This window comes from Protopterus annectens, chromosome 2.part1, assembly GCF_019279795.1.
Source record: "Protopterus annectens isolate FY-2018-M chromosome 2.part1, PAN1.0, whole genome shotgun sequence".
Lineage (NCBI taxonomy): Eukaryota > Metazoa > Chordata > Ceratodontiformes > Protopteridae > Protopterus > Protopterus annectens.
In genome coordinates this window covers 465549312-465572253 of record NC_056729.1, presented here as the reverse complement: position 1 = coordinate 465572253, position 22942 = coordinate 465549312, and the positions used below count along the sequence as shown (strand labels likewise).

At 38.0% G+C, this 22942-nt stretch overlaps 1 protein-coding gene across 3 annotated transcripts in view; it reads right to left on the bottom strand.

Moving 5' to 3' along the window:
- Positions 1-22942, bottom strand: part of LOC122794105 (hedgehog interacting protein) — a 942167-nt gene that overhangs the window by 181819 nt on the left and 737406 nt on the right. For all 3 annotated transcript variants that reach the window (XM_044062253.1, XM_044062252.1, XM_044062254.1), the window contains exon 11: positions 11210-11291. In XM_044062253.1, the coding sequence (XP_043918188.1) occupies positions 11210-11291 (82 nt within the window). The remainder of the gene's footprint in view (positions 1-11209; positions 11292-22942) is intronic.

Sequence of the window (22942 nt, the reverse complement as noted above, 5' to 3'; positions counted from 1 at the left end):
CCTTTTATTAGGAAAGAAAAGGAAGAAGCTGCTTGTCCAAGGACATCACCTATTGATTCCATATATTTTGCAGGTAAAGATGCAACTTTCTCATATGAAATCCAACATGGTATACCACCCAGATGTCGGTTGTGGTCTAAGAGTGGTCTAAGAGATACAGAAAGACCTTGACTGAAATGGATGATTGCATCTCTGCCCACCCCTTGGCTGAGTAAATAGGTCTTTCTGTTATGTCTGTCACTGTTTACATGCACGCACGTGTATATACACACACACACACACACACACACACACACACACACACACACACACACACACACACACACACACACACACACACACACAAATTCTACTGGAATGAAATCTGGTAGTGTCACTGCTAAGGAATCCAGACAGGAAACACTATATTTAGACTGTTTAGACAGGCATGAAATACCAAATGTTTCCTGACATGGGCTTGAATCACAGTTACCCACTTAACAGTAGATATAAATTTGGTCCAGTCTCAACTGTGCCTGCAGGCACACATTTGGTGGACACCCTGAGCACCCAGCTGCAAGGCCAGTCAAGGAAAAAAAGTGAATGTAAAATGTTGGTTTTCTGACTGAAACCCACGGAAACTCCTGTGAGTCAGAACAGTATGGACAAGGCAATAATAATCCTTCAGGTAGGGAGTAGCCACCCAAACTCCCTGAAAGAGAGGGTGGAAAACTGACTGGAGATTAAGTATGACAAACTCTTTTACTATCAGGTGAGTATTCAGAACAGACAAAGAATTCAAACTGGCTACATCTAAAACTGCTCTCCAGGTTCTGTAATTATTCTTTGGCACCAAAAAAAAAAAAAAAAAAATCTTAAACGGCTGTTTTCTTACCCCATCTTTATGTCTCTTCTCCCCACCATTCCTAGGTTTCAATTCAACTATCCTGCACTAGGGTTTTGAGAGTCTAGCTACCTGGTGAAAGGACCCATGCAAACTATTCTAAACAACTGATCCATACAGAAAGACAATTGTCGTCCTGCTTAGGAACCCTGCTACCACAGGAGGCAAGAAAGTATGCATGATCTAAACCTAGTGGTAAAAGCTGAATGCTTGCCTTGTAACTTGTGCATGCTTTCAAGCACGCTACCTAGCCAGGATACCTAGCAGCCATACCCTCCCTCTACCCCTTAATATTTATACTTTTTTTATCCTTGTACTATCTCCAGCAACTGTTTATAGAGCCTTCTCAAACCTTTTACCATCTATCCCTGTTCTCTAGTTTTTGGCTGTAATATATTTTTTGCCCACTAGATAGCACTCTACACTAGGCTAGTTCTTAGTACACCTATCTGTTCTCCCCAAAATTGAACTGAAACTGAAACAGTGATCAAACCCTAAACTAACAAGGAAGCCTAAGGAACTCTCTCATGACCAGTCTTAGGACCTCTTTCCAGCCCTGTATTTCCCACTCTAATACTTTACTCCATACTTGCACTCAGTTACCCCTTACTATCACTACCACTGTTTCCTACCCTCCTTACTTACCCGTATCAACTGAAAGTACCTCAGTAGTCAGGTACTCACAGATTGGTTTTGCTGACATTTAATTACTTGTCTCTACCTGCTCCATTCGCCTTATGGGCTCACTCAGCTCCGCTACCCTACCCCCAAATCTCACCCACCCCCAGTAGTCCTACTTTAATACTATCTAACCACACCCCTTCCCACTCCAATCTCTCACATTAACCTTCCCCATTGGCCAACCACTCCAATTCCTTAATTTCAATCACCACTCCCTATCTCACCGATCACCTCTCTCTCTCCACACCTATTATACCTGCTGTCCACAGCTGAAACCAAACTGACCCTTCAAAATGTATAAACTACCAACCCTAACCCTGTTACATATGTTACTCAGAGTCACACTTCTAACTCCTTTAACATAAGCCTACTTCCTAACCTCCCATGAACACCCATTATATCCACACCTTCACTACCCCAATAAGCTAACTACCTCTCCTTCTCTACCTATCTTCACTACCCATTTTAACATAACATCCATACCCAGCTATCTACTAGCAAAATATCACAGAACAGCCTACATTAAATATAATTCTCCCAATTCCAGAAATACCTACATCCATATACCAAATTCCCAAATCCTAGACTGCAAATACTACTCCTATCTTTAAAAGATGGAGACATTCACCCAAACCCAGGCCCAACAACTGACAACTCCTCAACCCCACCACTTCTACTATGCATTCACTTACCAAACCATCAAACTCACTCTTATTAGCACACCACAATATACATAGCATAAATAACAAAGTTGCACAACTACATGCTCTCTTAGAAGTCTACTCCTTTGACATCCTTTGTCTAACAGAAACTTGGCTAAAACCTGTAACAAAAGACATAGAAGTCATCCCACCCGGTTATAATATTTTATGACTTGATCGTGCAACCAAAAAGGGTGGTGGGATAGCTATCCTATTTAAATGTGGATTACAGATTACCACCTATGACTTTAGACTACCCCAAGACTCTAACACTGAAATCCTTATTACCAAGCTTCAACTCAACACATTCAAATCTATTTATCTTATCTGCATCTATCTTCCTCCTGGTAATAACACTGCCACCTTAGAATTCATCCCATGCTGGTCATCTCAGAACTTACCCAAAGAAACCATAATCCTAGGTGACTTTAACATTGTTTGGAAAAGCTGTAGTAGTAGCCACCCTACCACCCATATAAACCTATTTGGATTTATTCAAATGATTACCTCCCCTACCAGGATAAACAATCCTAATAAGAAAGAAAGTACCTTAGATTGGATTCTCAAATAACCATGCCCAAACTTATGAAGTTGGAATCCTCCCTGATGACATAAGTGATCACTCACTTACCTATATAATCAGACTTAAAACCAAACCACCTATTCCAACCATTTATAGGACTATCAGAACCAAGAAAAGCTTTAGCCCCGATCTCTTCCAAAGTGAACTAAGACCATGTAACTGGTTTCCCTTAAAAAAACTCCCACTTGAGGAAGCTGTTAATTACTTTAATTCTACATTCCTAACCATTCTAGACCACCATGCACCAACCCGCTCTATCAGAATGTGAACTAAGTCTGCCCCATGGCTCTCAAAAGAAACCAAGCAGAAAATCCATCTTAGAAATAAATCCTGGAATCAATATCATTTAAGTAAAAACCCTGTAGACCAGCAAAACTTCAGACAACTGAGAAATAGCACTACAAAAGCTATCATGTCTAACAAAAGAAACTACTACCTACAACTCCAGCAGACTCACTATAACAAACCACAAAAGTTCTGGGCTAGTATTAACCAATTACTACGCCCAGGGCAATCCATCACACCAAACCCACAAGGCACAGACCAGGAGAATCCCACGCAGACTGCTAATGCCTTTAATACCTTTTTCACTGCCATTCAAACTCTTACCAGTCAGTTATCAACTCAAAACTTAACTCTAACTCTAACACTATCCCACCCCCTCCATTTCTCTTCCAACCTATCCCAACAACATATATTCTTACCCTTCTCCTAAAACTGAAACCATGCTCTCCTTCAGCCGACCAACTACCCGCTGAATATCTACAGTTAGCAGCCAAGTCCATTGCCTATCCCATTTCCATTTTCATCAATAGAACCATCAGTGAAGGACACATCCCTAAAATCTGGAAAGTCTCCCATATTATCCCACTATGTAAGGGTGGCAACTCTACTGAATTCTCCAATTACCGTCCCATAGCCCTACTTTCTCCCTTGGCAAAGATCATGGAAAAATGTATCCACAAGCAATTGCTAGACCACCTAATCCAAAACAATTTATTGTCCAGCTGTCAACATGGTTTCAGACCTTCCCACAGCACTACTACTGCCCTACTTTCCTTTAAAGACTGTATCAACAAAAACCATAACCTCAATATGCTTTCCTCTGCACTGTTTATAGATCTGTCTAAGGCATCTGATATGGTAAATCACCAGATATTTATAAATATCCTCAAATCCCTGTCACTAAATGCACTAGCTATAACATGGTTCCAGTCCTACTTAGAAAACAGACAAAAGGCTGTTCTTTGGCATAATACTCTATCTACCCACCTGCCTGTTAACCTTGGTGTCCCCCAAGGGTCCATATTAGGACGTCTTCTGTTTTCTACATTTATTAATGACCTTCACCTAGAAATTCCCCAAGCTACTTGCATTCAATACGCAGACGACTCCACACTTATATGTTCAGCCACATCAGTATCTGCATTTCACTCCCTTACCCAAAAGGTGTTTAATACAGTTGAACAATGGTTTACATAGAGCTGTCTCATTCTGAACCCTAAAAAACCAAGCTCTTCCTTTTTACCCCTACTTGTAAGTCTCCCCCTATAGATTTCACTGTCACATCCAATAATGGTAATCTCATATCCCCAGATCCAACTACCAAACTACTAGGTATCACCATAGATAACAACCTCAACTTCAACACCCATATCAGCAATACTCTAAAAACTATCAACAGAAAACTAGGCTCTCTCTACAGGATCAAACCCTTCCTCTCTCCTGCAACTAGAATAACCGTCGCTCAGACCCATTTAATCTCTACTCTCCTCTATGCCTCACCCATATACACTAATCTATCCAAAAACAACCTTAATAAAATGGAAAACTCCTACAATAACATAGCCAGATTTGCTACAGGAACCCTTTCAGAACCCATCACTGTTACAATTTAAACAGCTAGGATGGCTTGAATTTCAAAATCACCTTAAATTCCACCAACTGACCATTGTCCATAAAACTCTACCAACCTACAAATACCCCCATACTATCTACCCTAATCATCCCCTACAATAACCTCAAGAGCTTACGATCATCACAAACTTCTTGTCAATACTTGTAAATCAAACAACAGGGCTGGGGACTCTCTCTTCTCTAATACTGTTGGAAAATCCTGGAACATTCTCCCCAATGAACTTTCCTCACTTCCCTCTATATCACTTTTCAAAACCAAACTGAAACTTTTCCTCAAAAGACACTGGCTGTGCTCCTGTACTGAACCTGACTGATCAACTATATCTTCTTACTACATTCAGCCTACTCTCTTCTTCTCAGTAATCAACTTCCTTATCTTAATAACAGCAAACCTTCTCCTTCTACACACTATTCATTACAGCTTCTTAATGACATCAATGTGAATACTTTTGAACTAATTAATTGTATATAATCAGCTGCCTTACTCACTTGTATATCATGTGTTGAAACTGCATGTGCATTATACTACTTATACCTGATTATTTTCCACTATGTTATTTACTTCTGACCTCTCTATTATGTCTTACTAATGTACCTTCACTGTGCACTGTTTACCTTAATTTGTATATAATTTTGTCATGATTTTGTCATTGTTTTTCATTGAAGATTATCTGCCCGGGCCTCTACTGAAAATGGACATATAGCCAGATAGACTAGCCCGGTCAACAAATGTAAAATAAAATAATAAAATAATTAAATAAATTAAATAAAGTTCTATCAACCCGAAAGCAGATGATGTCCTCTCTTTGATCTCCTTGCTCAGCATATGGTAGAACAGTGGTCCTGCTCTGTTTCAAACATACTTTGAAATCCTTAAAACAGGTTGTTGATACAATCACTTGTAGAGCAGTTCTGTTGTTTAACCTAGCTGTAACATTTTTTCAACCACTGAGCTGAGGAAAGTTTTTTTCCTAATTAAAAAAAATACAGATATCCTACCCATACAGGCTGTGTTTCCAAGGTCTGAGACAATTATATGAGCACTTGCACTCAGAAGGGAAAAGGGGTGTCTCTGCATGTCAGACAGAGGGTTCTCTTATAGTCATTTTAAAGAACATTTTTGCCAGAGACATGTTGAAAAGATTTTAAATGCTTGACAAAGCACTCTATGTGTGAAAGCTTGTGTTTATTAAACATGTTTTTCTACAGGTTTTAGTGGAGTTACTTGAGCTGGATTTTGGTATGTTCTTAAAAAGGAATGAAAGTGTACAAAATATGTATTCAATAAAATTCTTATCACATTTTTTTGTGCTTTCTAGTCACACAAAAAGATTACACTAAGTGTACATGTAGTCTACACTTTGTGGTAACCTGATGAATCCCTGTCAGTATTTAAAGCTGCAAGAATATCAGTAGGAAAACTAAAATTAGGAGGAAGAAGGTGTGAGTTATGTATGTGCTTGTTCACTCACAACAGTGTACACTTAATGTACACTTAATGTAGCCTTTATTGAATCTGGTCACATCTTTGCTATTACATTTTCCAGGTAGGACTGTCCTCTTACCAAAGACACAAATGATGTCACAGACAGACTGGCAGCATGGTACACAGCTTCCAGCACATATTAATTAAGCCCTTCTGAACTATTCAGTATTTTAAACATTCTGGAATCATAACCTTCTATCACAGCTTCTGTTCCATAGAAATTAACTGACCATAAAGGTTAAATAATTTAAAAATCTTCCAGCAATACTACTATGTTGACAATCCTTTTTAACAAACATGCACTATGCTGACTGACAGAATAGTAACACATTTCAAACATCATTCTCTTTTCATCTCTTGCTACGTTCCCTGAAGGCTAACTTCATGTTTAGAAAATAAGATTTCTCTACAGGCACACAAAACATTTTTTTCACTTCCTATAGTATCTGCTGCATGTCCTCAGAACAAAGGTCCATAATAGGTATCAAAATTCTTATCATCAAGGCAGTGAGTTTAAGAGTCTTCTAACTGGAATACATCAAACAACCCCTGTATTGTTTGAGCAAAGCCAGTCTGTGGGGAAGCCTGTGGTAATTGCTTTTGACCAAATTGAAAAAAAAATGGAGAAACATTGTTGCCTGGGTCATCACCACAATTTTTGACAGTCCTTCTGGATTTTCAGAAGAACTCTGGATATCAGTGGAAATAGTGGAAAATGACATAAATATTCCTGTCCATGGAAATGAAAAGGCATCTGTCTGCCAGGTGTGTCTGCCTGGATTCCTATAGCAGAACTCCTATAGTTTTCTATTCTTAGAGGAGACAAACAGATCTACTTGAGATACTGGATCAGTTCTTGGAACATCTCAGGATGGAGTTTCCGTTAGTAGGGGTCTTCCTGATCCTGCTTAGATTGTCTACAGTTGCATTTTGCTCTGATGGAATATGTGAAGCCTGACAAGTCAAATGGGCTGAGATGCTATCTCCCAGGCTACCACAGCAAGCCTGCAAAGGGGGTGAAAAGGGTGTACAATCTGGTAAGTCTCCCTGTTTGTTTACGTACCATATCACTGTGGTGTTGTCTGTGAAAACTTTCTGAGGTCCCAGGGACCAGTGATGATTTAAGGCTTTCAAAATGCTGATCACTGCCAACATCTTTCTGACAGCTGTGTGTTTCTGTCTGTTCTGAGAGTTCCAAAGACTTTATACTTTCACACTTTTGGAGACATCTCCCCATGCCAGGTCTGAAGCATATATAGTGACAGACTGGGGTGGGGCAGCAGAAAAAATGTGAGACCTGGATTGCAACAGATCTGCTATACTTACCAGAAAATGTCCGTTCATATAAATCCCAAACTGGGATGTGAAAAAATAAAGGGTGAAGATGAAGAGTCCAGACTTATCTGAGGTACCACTGGATTTTTCTCACATGGAGTCTACAGGACAAGCAACAGAATAATTCATGTCTAAGAAATTCCCTTGCAGATATCTGGCATTGAGAGGAGCAATTCAAGAAGTACTGTTGCAGCACTTCTTCTTTGTTTGGAGGAAGATGGATTCTTCTCAGGGCAGACTGTCAAATATCCTAGGAATAAAACTCTGTGAGAAGGGATGAGAAAAGATTTCTATAAGTTAATTTGAAAACTCAGCCTAAGTAAGAGATTCTGAACAGCTGATGAAGACTTTTGATAGTTGTAGAAATAGTCATCAAAGACGATACCGTCATCTAAATATGGAAAGGTGTGTCTAAAGTTTGCAATAAGCAATTATTGGGTTAAACACTTTATGATTACTATTGTTAAGTCAGACACAGAAAATATTTTAAAAAAAGGTCTGAAAAGATTGGCAATGAGAATGTGATGATAAGCATCCTTTAAGTCTAGTTTTACCATGAAAGCTAGAGAAGGGAGCATAGGTAAAGGGGAATGAAGGGAAATAATTTTGAACTTCTGAATATTGACAAAAAGATGTAGAAAGAAAAGGTCCAGCACAAGCCTCCAGGATATTTACTTCTTTGGTACCAGAAAAAAAATTTTGAATAAAAACATTTTCCCATCTGGTGGACGGCACTAGTTCTTTTATTCCTTGAGCAATCATCTGATGCAGAATGGGAGGAAACAAGGAGACTTGGTTCACAGGGCAAGGATGAATCCTCTGAAACAGGGGAGGAAATTCCCATTGCCAAGTGTACTCCTGATAAATTGCATTTAGAATTAACTTGTCTGTCATAATTTAGTACCACAAGGAAAAATGAAGCTTCAGGGATATGGAGAAGCTGCCAAGGTGGGAAGGTGGGTAGCCTAAACAGGCAAACACTCAAGCTGACTATAAGGCCTGCTGCCCTTGATTTTTAGAGGCTTCTTCTTTCTTCTTAAGAGCTTCTTTGTCATTGTTTTCTAAACTCCTGTTAATGACTCCTTGATGCTTTAATTGCTTATTGGAAAAGGAAGCTGAGGAAGAAGGGAAGTGTCATTTGCTTTAAAAAAGGACAGCTGAAACATGAGTCACCTCCTGAATCAACCTTCCTCTTTCTTCACACTTCTTGAGCACCTTACCTGCAAACAGTTCAAACAGAACTTTATGTTCTGTTTTGAAAAATTTCAAATTTCAGTTTTAAAATCTTCAGGAAGGTTTTCTGAATGAAGCCTAGCCAATCTTCTCATTACTGACTCAGAATCAGCAGCTCTGGAAGAAGAAACATCAGCATAATAGAAAACCTTTAAATAAGCTTAGTGCCACGAGAAGCACATGTTAATGAGACATCCAAGAGGGATTTTTTTTTTACCTCTGAAGAGGGAAGGTTAGCAACTAACTTTTACATGTTGTTAAAGGATAAAAGTAAATACTTTAATATATGATAATAAACAAAGAAAACGACAATAATCCACAGAATAAACGCTCGATCAGAAAAATAAAATAGAATAAGTCCAACAAACAACTAATTGAGCGACCAAGGCAGCATGCACACTCTTACTTTAAAACATTTATTAACACACTGGAGGTAAGCGCTTTCACATAAAAATGCTTCTTCAGACCTATACAAACAGCAAAAAAAAATCAGAGTCTGATATACACTCTCTAAAATTCAAATCATCCGATAACAAATCTCACTTAATTAAGTTCATAATAACTTCTTAAAAACACAGCACAACCTAGAAATACATACATAAAAAATATTCAAAAGCACAAATAACATATGCTTTTAACAAAGCATAAAAAGTCAAAGATAAAAAACAAAAAATATATATTATCAAATATTAAAATGTATATAAAAATATATAAAGAACAATTATTTAGGTACCCTATGTTTCTTCAAAAAGCCCAAGACCTCTATCAGCTCTTAGAATAATCATCCAATTGTTTTCTTTAAATTCAGTATGGTTACGTATGTCTCCCAAACGTATACTTGGGGTGATGATGTCAATCACCCTAAAAGTGAATCGGTGCAACTCTCCATGTTTCATAACATGTTTGGAAAGGGCATTGCTAACAATGCCCTTCCTAATACTGTATACGTGTTCCCTAATTCTTTCACGTAGGGACTGATTGGTCTTCCCTATATAAAATGAACTACAGATGATGCACTGGGTAAGATATACAACATTGGATGATTTACAGTCAGTAACTGGGATAGGGCCCAAACAGCTTAGGCTACTGCAACAGTAATCCACATGTTGAACATCTCATTCATAAGACTTGAGTGCAATGCTCTTGCACTAAGGACTTCTAAGAATATCTGTTCTGCCAAGAAAAGAGACAACTACAAATTAATGTAAAATAGCATAAAACAAAATATTTTGTACTAATTCATTATCTAGTAAACAACTTCTATGAGCAGAAACCACTCAGGAAAAAAAATCCTACCTATACAGGACCAGAGAGCACGGATGTTAACAGTAATGTGGCTAAGATGAATCCAGACTTTTGTAGTCAGGATAGAACAGGCTGAACCTTTATGCATTACAAAGCAGTAACTCTTCACATCCAGACTACTGCTTATTTAGAGGTGTGGCATACCATGTGAGTTGTGTACCAAACCAGTACCATGAGTTCATGGGCACTGAAATACTGTTTTTTCCTCTATTTAGCATTTTATAACAGATCAAACGTAGACAACATTTTGCACCAGCCAGCTTGGACAATCTTTAGTACTTCCTCCAAGAATCAATAGTTTACTGCTGCTGTATAAGCAAATGCGTTCAACAAGTACATTTAGGAAGTATTTCTTTAGTTTTAATGCAATCATATGTTGAAATAAATGAGCCAATCCTTCCAGACTCTTAATAGCCACAACGGCTATATGCATAGAGAGATGCAATAAATTAATCAGCCTTAGCAAAAGATGAGATTAAAGAGAAGCATCAATAAATAAATATATGGGGACCATATGCAAACTCCTTACTGACATAAGGCCAGAATCAGAAGGACAGCAGTCCTAACCACCATCCCATTTTAACTGAAGCTTCCATTTAATGCTAAAATGTCCTTTATCCATCCTAATGCTCATTAAAGATCCTCTTTTAAAAGAAAATGGTCTGATCTTAAGAATACTTACTTTACAATTGTAAAGTTAATTGTTTTCAGAACAAATAGGTCTGTTGCAACAAAGTAACAGTCTAGATGACAAATGATGAAGTATTGTCCACTGTTGCTCTTGTATGGATTCAGGTAACATATGAGTAACAGTGAGAAAGGTACAGCAGAGATAAATATTTCATAGCAAGCACATATGAAAAAGATGCTCCAAAACAGTTTCTGTAGACTTTTGTCAAAAGAATTATATATATTTTTAAATTCAACCCAAACTATTTACTTTGTTTATATGTAAATATTAAAGGACTGTGCTTTTAAACGTATGTTTGGTTCTACAGAAAAATCACTGTATGCTAGCTGTCTGAGAGAATAATCTCATTCTGTAATAATACAGAAACACCAGTATAAAACATCAAAATGCCTACCTTTTTGGATCAATCAGTTTGTACAGCTTTCCACTATGAGACTGTGTCATACTTTTACTGCTGGCTAAAATGTAGATCTCACCTGTTGAAAAAGACAGTTTTTATAAATTAATACATGAGAATTCTGTACTGCAGGCAAACAAATTCCATACCTGGCGTTTCTAGACAAAAATGCTTGATTAATATGTTTTGATGGCTTAGCCCTGGATTTTTCTATAAATAATGTTATTTGGTATTTTGTTTTGCAAAAGCACAAGGGTCTATAACTGAAAACGCATATCTTCAATAAGGATGAAAAGTCCCCACAAATACTACCGTATTTCTTCATAAATAAGACCTAACCAGAGAAAAAGACCTAGAATGATTTTCCAGGGTGGTCATGATATAAGCCCTACACTAAAAATAACCTCCAGTTAAGATTGTCAACAACACATGACGGACATGTTGAATTATAAAGGTTCTGGTACTCTGCTCTCCATTTTCGGACCATTCGGACACCCAACTTCTTCTCTTTGCAGAAAGTCATAAGATTCTTTCCCTGGGAGTCATCCACGATTCTTACTGTAACCCTAATCATCACTCACACTTGACGGTTGAGATCCTTGGCCCATAAACACTGGCAGGTGTACTTTGGTCAAAGTACAGACAACGGGCGTAAACCGCACGCACTTGATAATGAATGGCTGTGGTTGTGTCCTTCTTAACCATCTCAATTTTGTGTTGCCACTCTGGTTTCATAAGTTTTCAATTAACCCCGCCTCCCCAGACAAGATGAGTGCAAAAAGAAAGAGCTATTCCATCAAGTACAAGAAAGGAATCATGGAGGACTCCCGGGGAAAGAATCTGATGACTTTCTGCAAAGAGAGGAAGTTAGATCTCCGAATGGTCCGAAAATGCTGTGCAGCGCACGATAACCTCAGTCAACAGGCCGACGAGGTAAATGCTAAGAAGTGCAAGTGTGGATCAGATTGGCAACCATTATTTCCTGAGCTGGAAGACATCATCTGTGAATGGATTGCTAACAGGAGAGCAAAGGCTTTGGCTGTGCGGAAGGCTGATATTCAAGCATTTGGCCTTGCAATGGCACCACAGTTAGAAATATCCCTAGAAGAATTCAAAGCATCACAACATTGGCTGGATGGCTTCCTTCAGCGATATAAACTGTCTCTAAGAAGATCAACAACACTGTTCAAGCTGGAAGATACTGAAGTTATTAAACTTGCACTTGTGTTTAACTCCATTGCTGATGGCATCGACTTTTCTAAATACCAACTCTCCAACATGATTGCTATGGATGAAAATGCAGTGTTTATGGGCCAAGGATCTCAAACAACAATTGATCAGAGGGGTGCCTCGTCAATCTACATTCCCTCCACTGGTTACGAGAATGCACTTGTTACCTGTAATATGGCAATTCATCTACATGGAAAGAAATCTACATTCCCTCCACTGGTTACGAGAATGCACTTGTTACCTGTAATATGGCAATTCATCTACATGGAAAGAAAACCCCACCACTAATCATTAGTAAGGGCAAGAAACATAAGATTGAAAGTGTTTCAGGCATTTACATTCTTGAAACCGAAAAAGCCTGGTGCACACAAGCAGTTATAAGGAAGTGGGTCGATGTAATGCTGCCACTTGTTTTGCAAGGTGGTGAAAGAGGTCTGCTAGTTTGGGATTCAGCCAGCACTCACCGCACTAAAGAAATGAAGAAATTCCTTGCATGGAGAAGAATAGATCAAATAATGATTCCCACAGGAATGACTGCCCATCTCCAGACTCTTGATATTGCAATAAACAAGCCATTCAAGGACCATTTGCGCATGGAACTCAACGACTACATTGAAAATAGAATGGAGAGAAATCAGCATGGAAACATTGTGAAGCCTAGCCTGCAAGAGGTCGTGACTTGGGTGAAAAACTCATGGGATAAAATCACGGACAGCTGTGTTGCCAATGCACTACGAGCAGGAGCAGGCTACTTGGACAAGCAGTGCTCATTTAAGGAGAGCTCTATTGCTAGGCATGACAGATTGGGGCAAATGGTTCTACAGGAAATGGAGTCACAAGAAATTCAGGCCAGAATTTGGGGGTTGGAAACTTATGACAATGTTCCAGAAAAGATGACATGACAGTATTTGAATAACTTTTCCTTTATCGGGGAAACAGAATGGATTGCTTCTGCTTTCAGTTTTATTCCCCTCCTCCAATACACATGTACTGAGATCTTTCTGCACATTCTGTTAAGCATGAAATATTGCACTGTGAAAGCCAAGGTGTAGAACTGCTGAAGATGAAATGTTTGTTGCACTGTTTATGTAAAATTCTCACACAAATGTTAATGCGTTACTTAGAACTGTTGCCCAATAACAGAAAAGTACCAAATAAATGTCAATGTGTGTACATGAATAAATGTCGATTTGTATACATGAAAAAATGTCGATTTTTGCACATGAATAAATGAATAAATGTAGATTGTTGTACGGGGGGGGGGGGGTTAAATAAGGCATCCCATGATAATAAGCCCTAATGCGTATTTTGGCAGGGGAAAGAGTATAAGACCCGGTCTTATTTTTGGGGAAATACGGTAGTAATCACAAGTACCATTTAAGTAAAGTCAGTAATTAAATATTGTAAATATGAGTCTGCATGTTTTTTTGCTGTATTAATCAGTAAGCCAAAATACTGTGTCTCATAAGGATGTTAATAGTTAACGTGCTGACAACTTCCTTGCTTGTGGGCAGAGGAGGTAACAATTAAAAAGTAAAGTTAAATTTCCTACGGTTACCTGTAAGGGCTGTGTGAGCTGGCCACACAGAACCCTTTTTTTTGTGCAGTTCTAGTTACCGGTGCTACATTAGCTTCTGTGCTGAAGCAAGGGTATTCTTCTTGTCCAGCCACTAGGGAGAAAAGTCGCTTGCTAGTGAATTTTCCAGCAGGTTAAGTTTGGTCAAAGAAAGAAAGAAGCCAGGGGACAATTCATTCTAGATCAGTCCTTTATTCAGTGCGGTTAGGTAGATGAGCACTTCCTTCCTTCTTTCTTTGACCAAACCTAATCTACTGGAAAACTCTCTAGCAAGTAACTTTGCACCCTGGAGGCTGGAAAAGAATACCACCTTTGCATCACCACAGAAGCTAAAGTGGCACTAGTAACTAGAACTGCACAAAAGAAATGGGGTTCCACAGTGATACTTCTCATCTGACACATGACCGACTCCCATGGCCTTTACAGGAAAGCATAGGATTTTAGCTTAACTGTCTTAGCAAACATGAAAGACTAAGCAATTCCTTCCATTTCCATACTTCAGAAATACATTTTCAAAGAAGAATTTTAAACAGCATTAAAAATATAAATAAATAAAGGTATTTTTTGAAGGGGTCAAGTCTCCCCGTGTGCAACCCACACTCTCTCTATTTCTTTAAATACTATTTCAGAGATAGCACAATGGAGCGGAAAAGGGAAAACTCCCTAAACCCAACTGTCGGGCCATCTTGCACAAAGTCTAATCCCATACGTTTGACAATACGTCAATCAACAAAAAAAAAAAAAAAAAAAATGGAGATTTATACTTCAACTAATGGCACTTTTAATGAAACAGACTATATATATATATATATATATATATATATATATATATATATATATATATATATATATATATATATATATATATATATATATATATATATATATATACACACATACACACACACACACACACGTGTATATATATATATATATATATATATATATATATATATATATACACACACACACACACACACACACACACGTATATATCTATATATGTCAATGTGTATGTGTATATATATATATATATATATATATATATATATATATATATATACATATATATATGCATATATATATGCATGTGTGTGTGTATGTATATATATATATATATATGTATATATATATATATATATATATATATATATAAATATAAACACACACGTATATATGTATACATATACATATATATATATATATATATATATATATATATATATATATATATTACACGTATATATGTATATACACATAATCTATATATATATATATATATAGATATATATATAGATATGGTTTCACTACATAATACTGAAATATCAAAACACTGAAAATGAGAAAACTTCATAATATAGAAGCTCAAAATCCTAAATGTCAAAATACTGAATACAGATAAGATACATATACTGACTATAAACAATAAGAACCTAATTACATTCCTTCAAATATAAGCAGGGGGCGAGCCCCCCTGCACACACCCCCTGCTACTTAAATATATCAACTCCAAGACTGCAATTAGTGTAATGAAGTGCAATCTTGGAGTTGATATATTTAAGTAGCAAGGGGTGTGGTGGCGCAGCCCCCCATATCGGGGGTGCAGGGGAGCTAGCCCCCCGGCTTATACTCGGTGGAAAGTAATATGATTTATCTTGTTTAAACTGAGTATATGTACGCTGTGTGTTTTCAGTATTTTGAGTTTTCAGGGTTTTGAACTTTCAGGATTTTGGATTCAGTGTTCTGAGTTTCAGTATTGTGATATGTCAGTGTTATGAAGTGAAACCATATATGTATATACACACACATACACATATACACATATATATATAACATGCAAAAAAGTTTTGTTTATCTATACTCTTTGCACAGTATCATAAAATATCTACACTGCTGGTTCATCATCAGCAGTTTATATATATATATATATACATATATATATATATATATGTGTGTGTGTGTGTGTGTGTGTGTGTGCATATATATATATATATATATATATATATATATATATATATATATATATAAAAACTGTACATCATTTTGTCGATCGCACTTTGTGCTATTATTTACATTTGTTCGAAAGTGCCGTTTCGCACAACGAAAAAACAAATGCCACAATGTTGAACCTTACAACAGCGAATGCAAGACAGCATTCGCTGTTGTAATGTCCAACATTGTGATGCAGATCGCACTATAGTGGGGATCGGGAAATGTACCCTTTCCCTCACTACAATGCGATCCTGGAATTTGTATATTGAAGTAGCAGGGGTGGGGGGGCGCAGCCCCTCACATGGGGGGGTGCATGGGCCCTTGCCTCCCTGCAAACACGTTTTTTTACTGTGCAAGTCACAGTAATACTGTTCCTGGAAGTATGGTGAATGTTCAAATTATATTGAATTCGAACATTTACCACCTCGGAGTTTGATTTTACTTGTGTTCAACATTATAAATTTTGCGTTTTTGTTTTGAATTAGTAGCAATTCACCATTGTTTAATTCGGCAAAATAACAGTAAACCGATATAGATATATAAATATATATAGATATAGATATATAAATATATACATATATTTGTCTGGCAGTTGGCTTAGAGGATTAACACTTGATGCTTTAGCTAAGAATGAACGTACTACTATAACTGTTAAAGCTGATAAAGGGGGTGTGATAGTGTTGTGGGATTCAACTGATTATGAAAAGGAAGTTTTAAGACAGTAAAGGGATGATATTTCATATTGTAAGTTACCTATTGATCCAGGGGTGGGTTTTAAAAGGTTTAGTGATAACTTTTTGATAGAGGCAAAAAATGGTGGAATAATTTTGGATAATTTATTACAGCATTTGATTGCAGAAGATCCTTGACCACAATACTTATACATCCTACTGAAGATACATAAATCTATTAATAATCCATGAGGTAGACCAACAGTGTCTGAGTGAGGCTCTCTTACCGAACCATTGTTAGTTTACTTAGACAGTTAAAACCCTTATTAAAGACACTACAGAGTTTTTGAAGTTAATGAATGACATTCAGATATCCAGTAGTTCATATTTATGTACATTAGATGTACAATCTCTATATACGAACCTAACACATGAAGGGAGACTATTTGTTATTAAATATTGGCTTATGTATTCTAAATTGTACTCTGATTTACATATTGAATTTTTGTTAAACTATTGGGTATTGTATTGGAACATATCTTTCAATATAAGAATGAATGTTTTCTTCAAATTAAAGGTACTACAATGGAGGCAACTTTTGCCCTGATTTACGCTGATCTTTTTATGGGCTATTTGCAGGTAAAATTAATTTACAATGATCATTGTTTCAGGAAACATTTAACTATGTGACACCGTTTTTTGGATGGCTGTTAGTATATCTGGTGTGGATCTTTGGAGGTGTGGAAGGAGTTTGTTGACTACTTGAATGATACTATTTTTGGCTTGGTGTTCCTAGGAAAGGTTGATTTGCTCAATATTGATTTCCTGGATGTGAATGTAACCAAACTGAAAATGGCACTACTGCTATAAGTTTATACAGGAAGCTGTTTACTACGAATTCATTATTGGAAGCTACCAGTTGGCATCCAAATCATATGATTAGAAATATTCCCAAGGCACAATTTATGAGACTTAGGAACATTTGTAACTTTGGAATTGAAATTCAGTCAGAAGCTAACAATATGGAAGCTAGATTTGTGAACTGAGGCTATAATAATATAGAGGTAAGACAGGCAAAAATCGAGGCTTCAAATATGTCAAGGGATGAATTGCTTTATTCTAGAATACATTACCTTTATAGCTAACCATTAATAAGACCCTCCCCCCTTTACCCCCCTCCTCCCCTCACCCTAGGCCAATCACATACTCTATTCTCATACTCTGTTTTCAACTCATCAACTCTTCAACTCATATAGTTCCTACATCTGCTCTTCAACTGGTAATATCACAACAAGATCCTACCTCTCCTCTCTACAGACATTCTACTTCTCCTATACTACCTCACATCATACAGCATTCCACTAAATCCACTATACCTTTCTCAAACCTCTGTTCATAACACTAGATTCCCTCAGTCATCCTACTCATTTAAAATTGTTCCCGCTATCCTTTCTACCTCAAATTCCTCCTTCCCTAAAATCAGAACCCCCCCCCCCATCACTCAACTACCCCTAAAGCTAGGCCAAAATATTACTTCCTTCACCCCTCTCTCTCTAACTCAACTCATCCTTCTAACATCCTGCTACTATCTGGAGACATTCACCCTAATCCTGGAGCAAATCCCCCCTCTTCACTAATAATATTACCTCTACACCAACCACACCTCATCCATAAACTCCCCAGTAGATACTTATCCTTATATTCCATGAATATCTGAAGCATACTTAAAGTAACAGAATTCCATACTTGGATATCTGTTCACTCCCCTGATATAATAATACTCACTGAAACTTGGCTGAAACTGCATATCCCAGACAAAGATTTCCTCCTCCCAGGTTATAACATGCTATGTTAATATAAAACAATGAAAAAAGGTGAAGGAGTAGCCATTTTATATTCCAACCACCTTACTTTTTTCCCCTTACCAAACACTCCCCTGTCATTCTCCCCATCTGAACTCCTCACTGCCAACTGCAAACTGAATGACCATAATAAAATAACTGTAGTTGCAATATACATACCCCCAGGTGACATCATCACCTTACTAGAACATATCCTCTCTTGTCTCACACTAAATATACCCAACAAAACCATTCTACTTGGAGATGTCAATATCAATTGGTTATCACTATCCTCAGACATTCCAGACTTCTATCAACTTGCATGGCTTCTCCCAACTTATCTCCACTCCTACCCACACCTGCAAATCAACCAACTCCATGTTCTCTCATTGACTGGATACTTGTCTCTAAGCCACAAACATACCACTACCCTGAAGTACTACCTGATTTAGTAAGTGACCACTCTACAGTAAAAGTTCTAAGATTCTCCTCTCAACACCCTCAACCACATAAATATATACAATGCCACAAACTCTCAAACTTCCATCCTGGAACCTTCCACAACCTTTTCTCAGCAATTAACTGATCCTTCCTATTCTTTCTATCTCTAGATGAAGCAGTGCTTAAATTCAGCTCCATATTCCTAAACATACTTGACTCCATTGCACCCTTAAGAACTGTAAGAGTTAAATCAATTCATTCCCCCTGGTTATCACAAACCAAATGCTCCCTGATGCAAAAAAGAAACAAGGCTTGAAAAACCTGGACCAAAACAAAATCCCCTTTACATCTCCCTCTTCAAACTTATAAAGAACTTTGCAACCTTACCAAAAAATACCTCAACACTGATGAAACGAACTTCCACACTAATCTACAAACCTCTCACATGACCAATCCAAACAAATTCTGGAACTCCATTAATCAAGTATCACACCCGGGTAACCCCTCAACACCTAATCCATGCCCAAACAATACCCCATTAGAAACAGCATCTACATTTAACACCTACTTTATAGACTGTATCAATAAGCTGACACAAACATCCAACTCTGACTTTAACTCTACGAACACTCCTGACTTCTCTACCTCCTCTAGACCTAAAAATAGTTTCTCACTCAAAACTGTATCACCTACCTATATTAAACACCTACTTCGCAAGCTAAAACCTGGCTCCTCCACTGCAGACAATCGCCCTCCACTCTTCTTTAAATTAGCAGCTAACTCAATAGCGCTTCCTCTCTTCTTATCAACCGCTCTGTTATTGAGTCCAGAGTTTCCTCCATATAGATACAGTTCTTTACTTTACCTATTCACAAAGGGGGTAACTCCACTGAACGTACTAACTTCAGGCCAATTGCATTCCTAGCTCCACTCTCCAAAATACTAGAAACATGTGCACAAACAGATTTTGGAGTACTTAATCCAAGAGAACCTTCTTACTTCATCACAACATGGTTTTCGCCGCTACTATAATACCTCTACAGCCCTAATTTCCTTCACTAATACCATGTCATTATCCAGACACAACAACAAACTGGTTTCCTGCTTATCCCTAGACCTCACAAAAGCATGTGAGACACTCTCTCACCCCCTGCTGCTTGTCAAACGCTCTGATCTAGCTCTACTATCACCTGCTTTGCCAGCTACCTTTCTGACCGACAACAATCTGTCAAATGTCTTTCTGCTCTATCTCCTGCTCTTCCTATCAGGATGAGAGTTCCACATGAAGCTATACCAGGTCCATTATAATTCAACATATTTATCAATCTACTCTACACTTCCTGTCCAAAATCAGCTCTCATACAATATGGTGAGGACTCCAGAGTCATTAACACAGCTGATAACCTCCCTGAGCTGAACATCCTCACTCAAAAATCCATCAAATCTATAGAAAAAAACGGTTTTCCAACAACCAGTTAATTTTAAACCCCGAAAAGACTAAACTCTTGCTGTTTCTACCTAAATCCTTCAGCCCCCTAAAATCTTCTTTCTCCATTGTATCCATTAACAAAACTACAATCTCAGTTAAATCACATACTAAACGTCTAGGGGTCATCATAGATAACCAATTAAAATTTGACCCTCACATGCTCATCAAAAATTGGGTCTCCTCTGCAGAAACAAAAAATTCATATCAAACATGGCTAAAATCTCTGTTTTCCATGCCTACCTTCTCCCTAGTCTCTTCTATAGGTTCATAGGTTGGTACTAGGCTTTTGGCCCTAGGGCCTATACAAGCCTAGTCATAACAATTCCTGGGCATTTCTTACCAGAATATTTACTTCCCTGGTCCCCTGTCTAGCAGGGTGACTGACGTGACCCCCGGGGTGAATTTCCTATCTCCCATCCAATCGTCAAGGTTCCTTTTGAAGAGGGCCAAAGAGGCACTCTGCTTGACATGTATGGGCAAGTCTATTCCAGAGTATGGGGAGTCTCTGGGTTAGGAACCTATCCCTCCAGCATGTTTTGTTCATTGTGATGACCAGGTTTAGATCCCTGGAGCATGTGGCTCTGAGGGATTGGGCTTTCTTTAAATGTAGCATGTCCAACAGCACTGGGTTTGACATGGCCTTGAATGTTAAGCAGAGATAGCCTCTGAGTAGGCGATATGCGACAGAGTATAGCTGGAGTTTTTTTAGATGGTAAGCATAGGGCATCTTCTTTAGGCCTGTGATTCTTTTAGTGAGGTATTTCTGTGGCCTTTTTAGTTGTTGCAGATGTCCTGTGACATACATACCACACTAGGGCATTGTACTCTATAATGGGTCTAATGAGGGATGAGTACAGTGGGACAATGACCTCCTTTTTTCTGGATGAAAAGCCCTTAGTGATGAGGTGTGCCACACAGAAGGATTTTCTCACTGTTGTGGCTATGTGGTTATCGAAGGTGAGACCACTATCCACCTGTGTCCCTAAGTCCCTTATCACACTTTCAGTGTTTAGTGTACTGCCAGTTATGTGGTAATTCATGGGTACATGTTTTTTCCCAAAGGGGATAACTATACATTTCTTGGCATTGAGCTTGAGCCCATGGCTCTGGCACCAAGCATCTGTTTCTGTAAGGCCCTTTTGTAGAATATTCACATCATTTGGGGATTCAATAATGGCTCCCAGTTTGCAGACATCTGCAAACTTTGTTAACCAGAGTCCCTTAGTGCTGGCCTGTACTTCAGAGAAGTAGATGCCAAACAACAGCGGTCCCAGGACTGAACCCGGAGGTACTCCGCTTGTCACTTGTCTGGAGCTGGATTTTGAGTCAGCTACTTTTACAGTGTGGGTTCTGTCAGTAAGCCAGTTGGCAACCCATGGAGTGAAGTAGGGATTAATGCTCAGCTTAGTAAGTTTATCTATGATTCCAGAGTGGGGGATGGTGTCGAAGGCCTTGGAAAGGTCCAGATAAAGTTCACAGATCTTCACAAACCTACAGACCTCTCTCTTAACTAAACTAGAAATCACATATAAAAAAGTTGCCAGATTTGTTGCTAATCAAACCAACAATTCCCATCACTGTCTCTCTCTTAACATCCTCAACTGGTTAGAATTTCCCCAACAACTTCTTCTTCCTCAGATGCAGGTCATACACTCCAGTCTGTATATGTCATCCTTCTGTCCTGATATCTCCTCACTTGTCTCCTTACATACCCCTCCTAGAACACTCAGAAGCTCTGACCAAAATCTTCTACAAATATATAAACCAAACAGCACTTTTGGTCAAATTCTCTAGAACTACTCCCCTTCCCTCTCATGGAACAAGCTTAACCTGTCCATTAGAAGTATATATCACTCAATTCAAAACTGCCCTTAAAAACTTTCTACATAGCGCTAGGACCGGCCATTGCAAACACCCTCTTTGAATTGTTTACCCTCACCCTGTCAGTAACTCTTACTACCTCTCCTGACCCTTTACATAAAATATCTTCTAAGTCATCACATATCGAACTACCTCTCTCAACCTGCCTCTTACTCCCTCTCTCGTCACTGCTAAATCTCTAGTGCTGCTACCTACATTACTGTTTATAATATGCCTAAATTGTACCAAGAGGCTAAAGGCTCTCATTATATTTCATACACTAAATATAAAACTGTACACACTTTACAGCTTTTCTTCTGATGTAAACCAAATAACTATACTGTAAATGCTCTTTTTGCCTTTTCAAACTCATGCAGCTTTCTGACTTGTGACCTAAACTGACTGATCATTTTCAACTGTAAACCTGAGCTCTTCTATTTTGCATTGTTGTATGTAACTGTGGTGCTCCTCTCATTCTTGTAATTGTAAATATTTGATTCTTTAGTTATTGCACTACATTATTGTTTATAATTGTGGGACTTTTCTCCCCAGGCCTCTGCTGAAAAATGGCATTCGCTCAGTTGGACTAACCAGGTCAACAAATGTCAAATAAATAAATGTAAGTAAGAA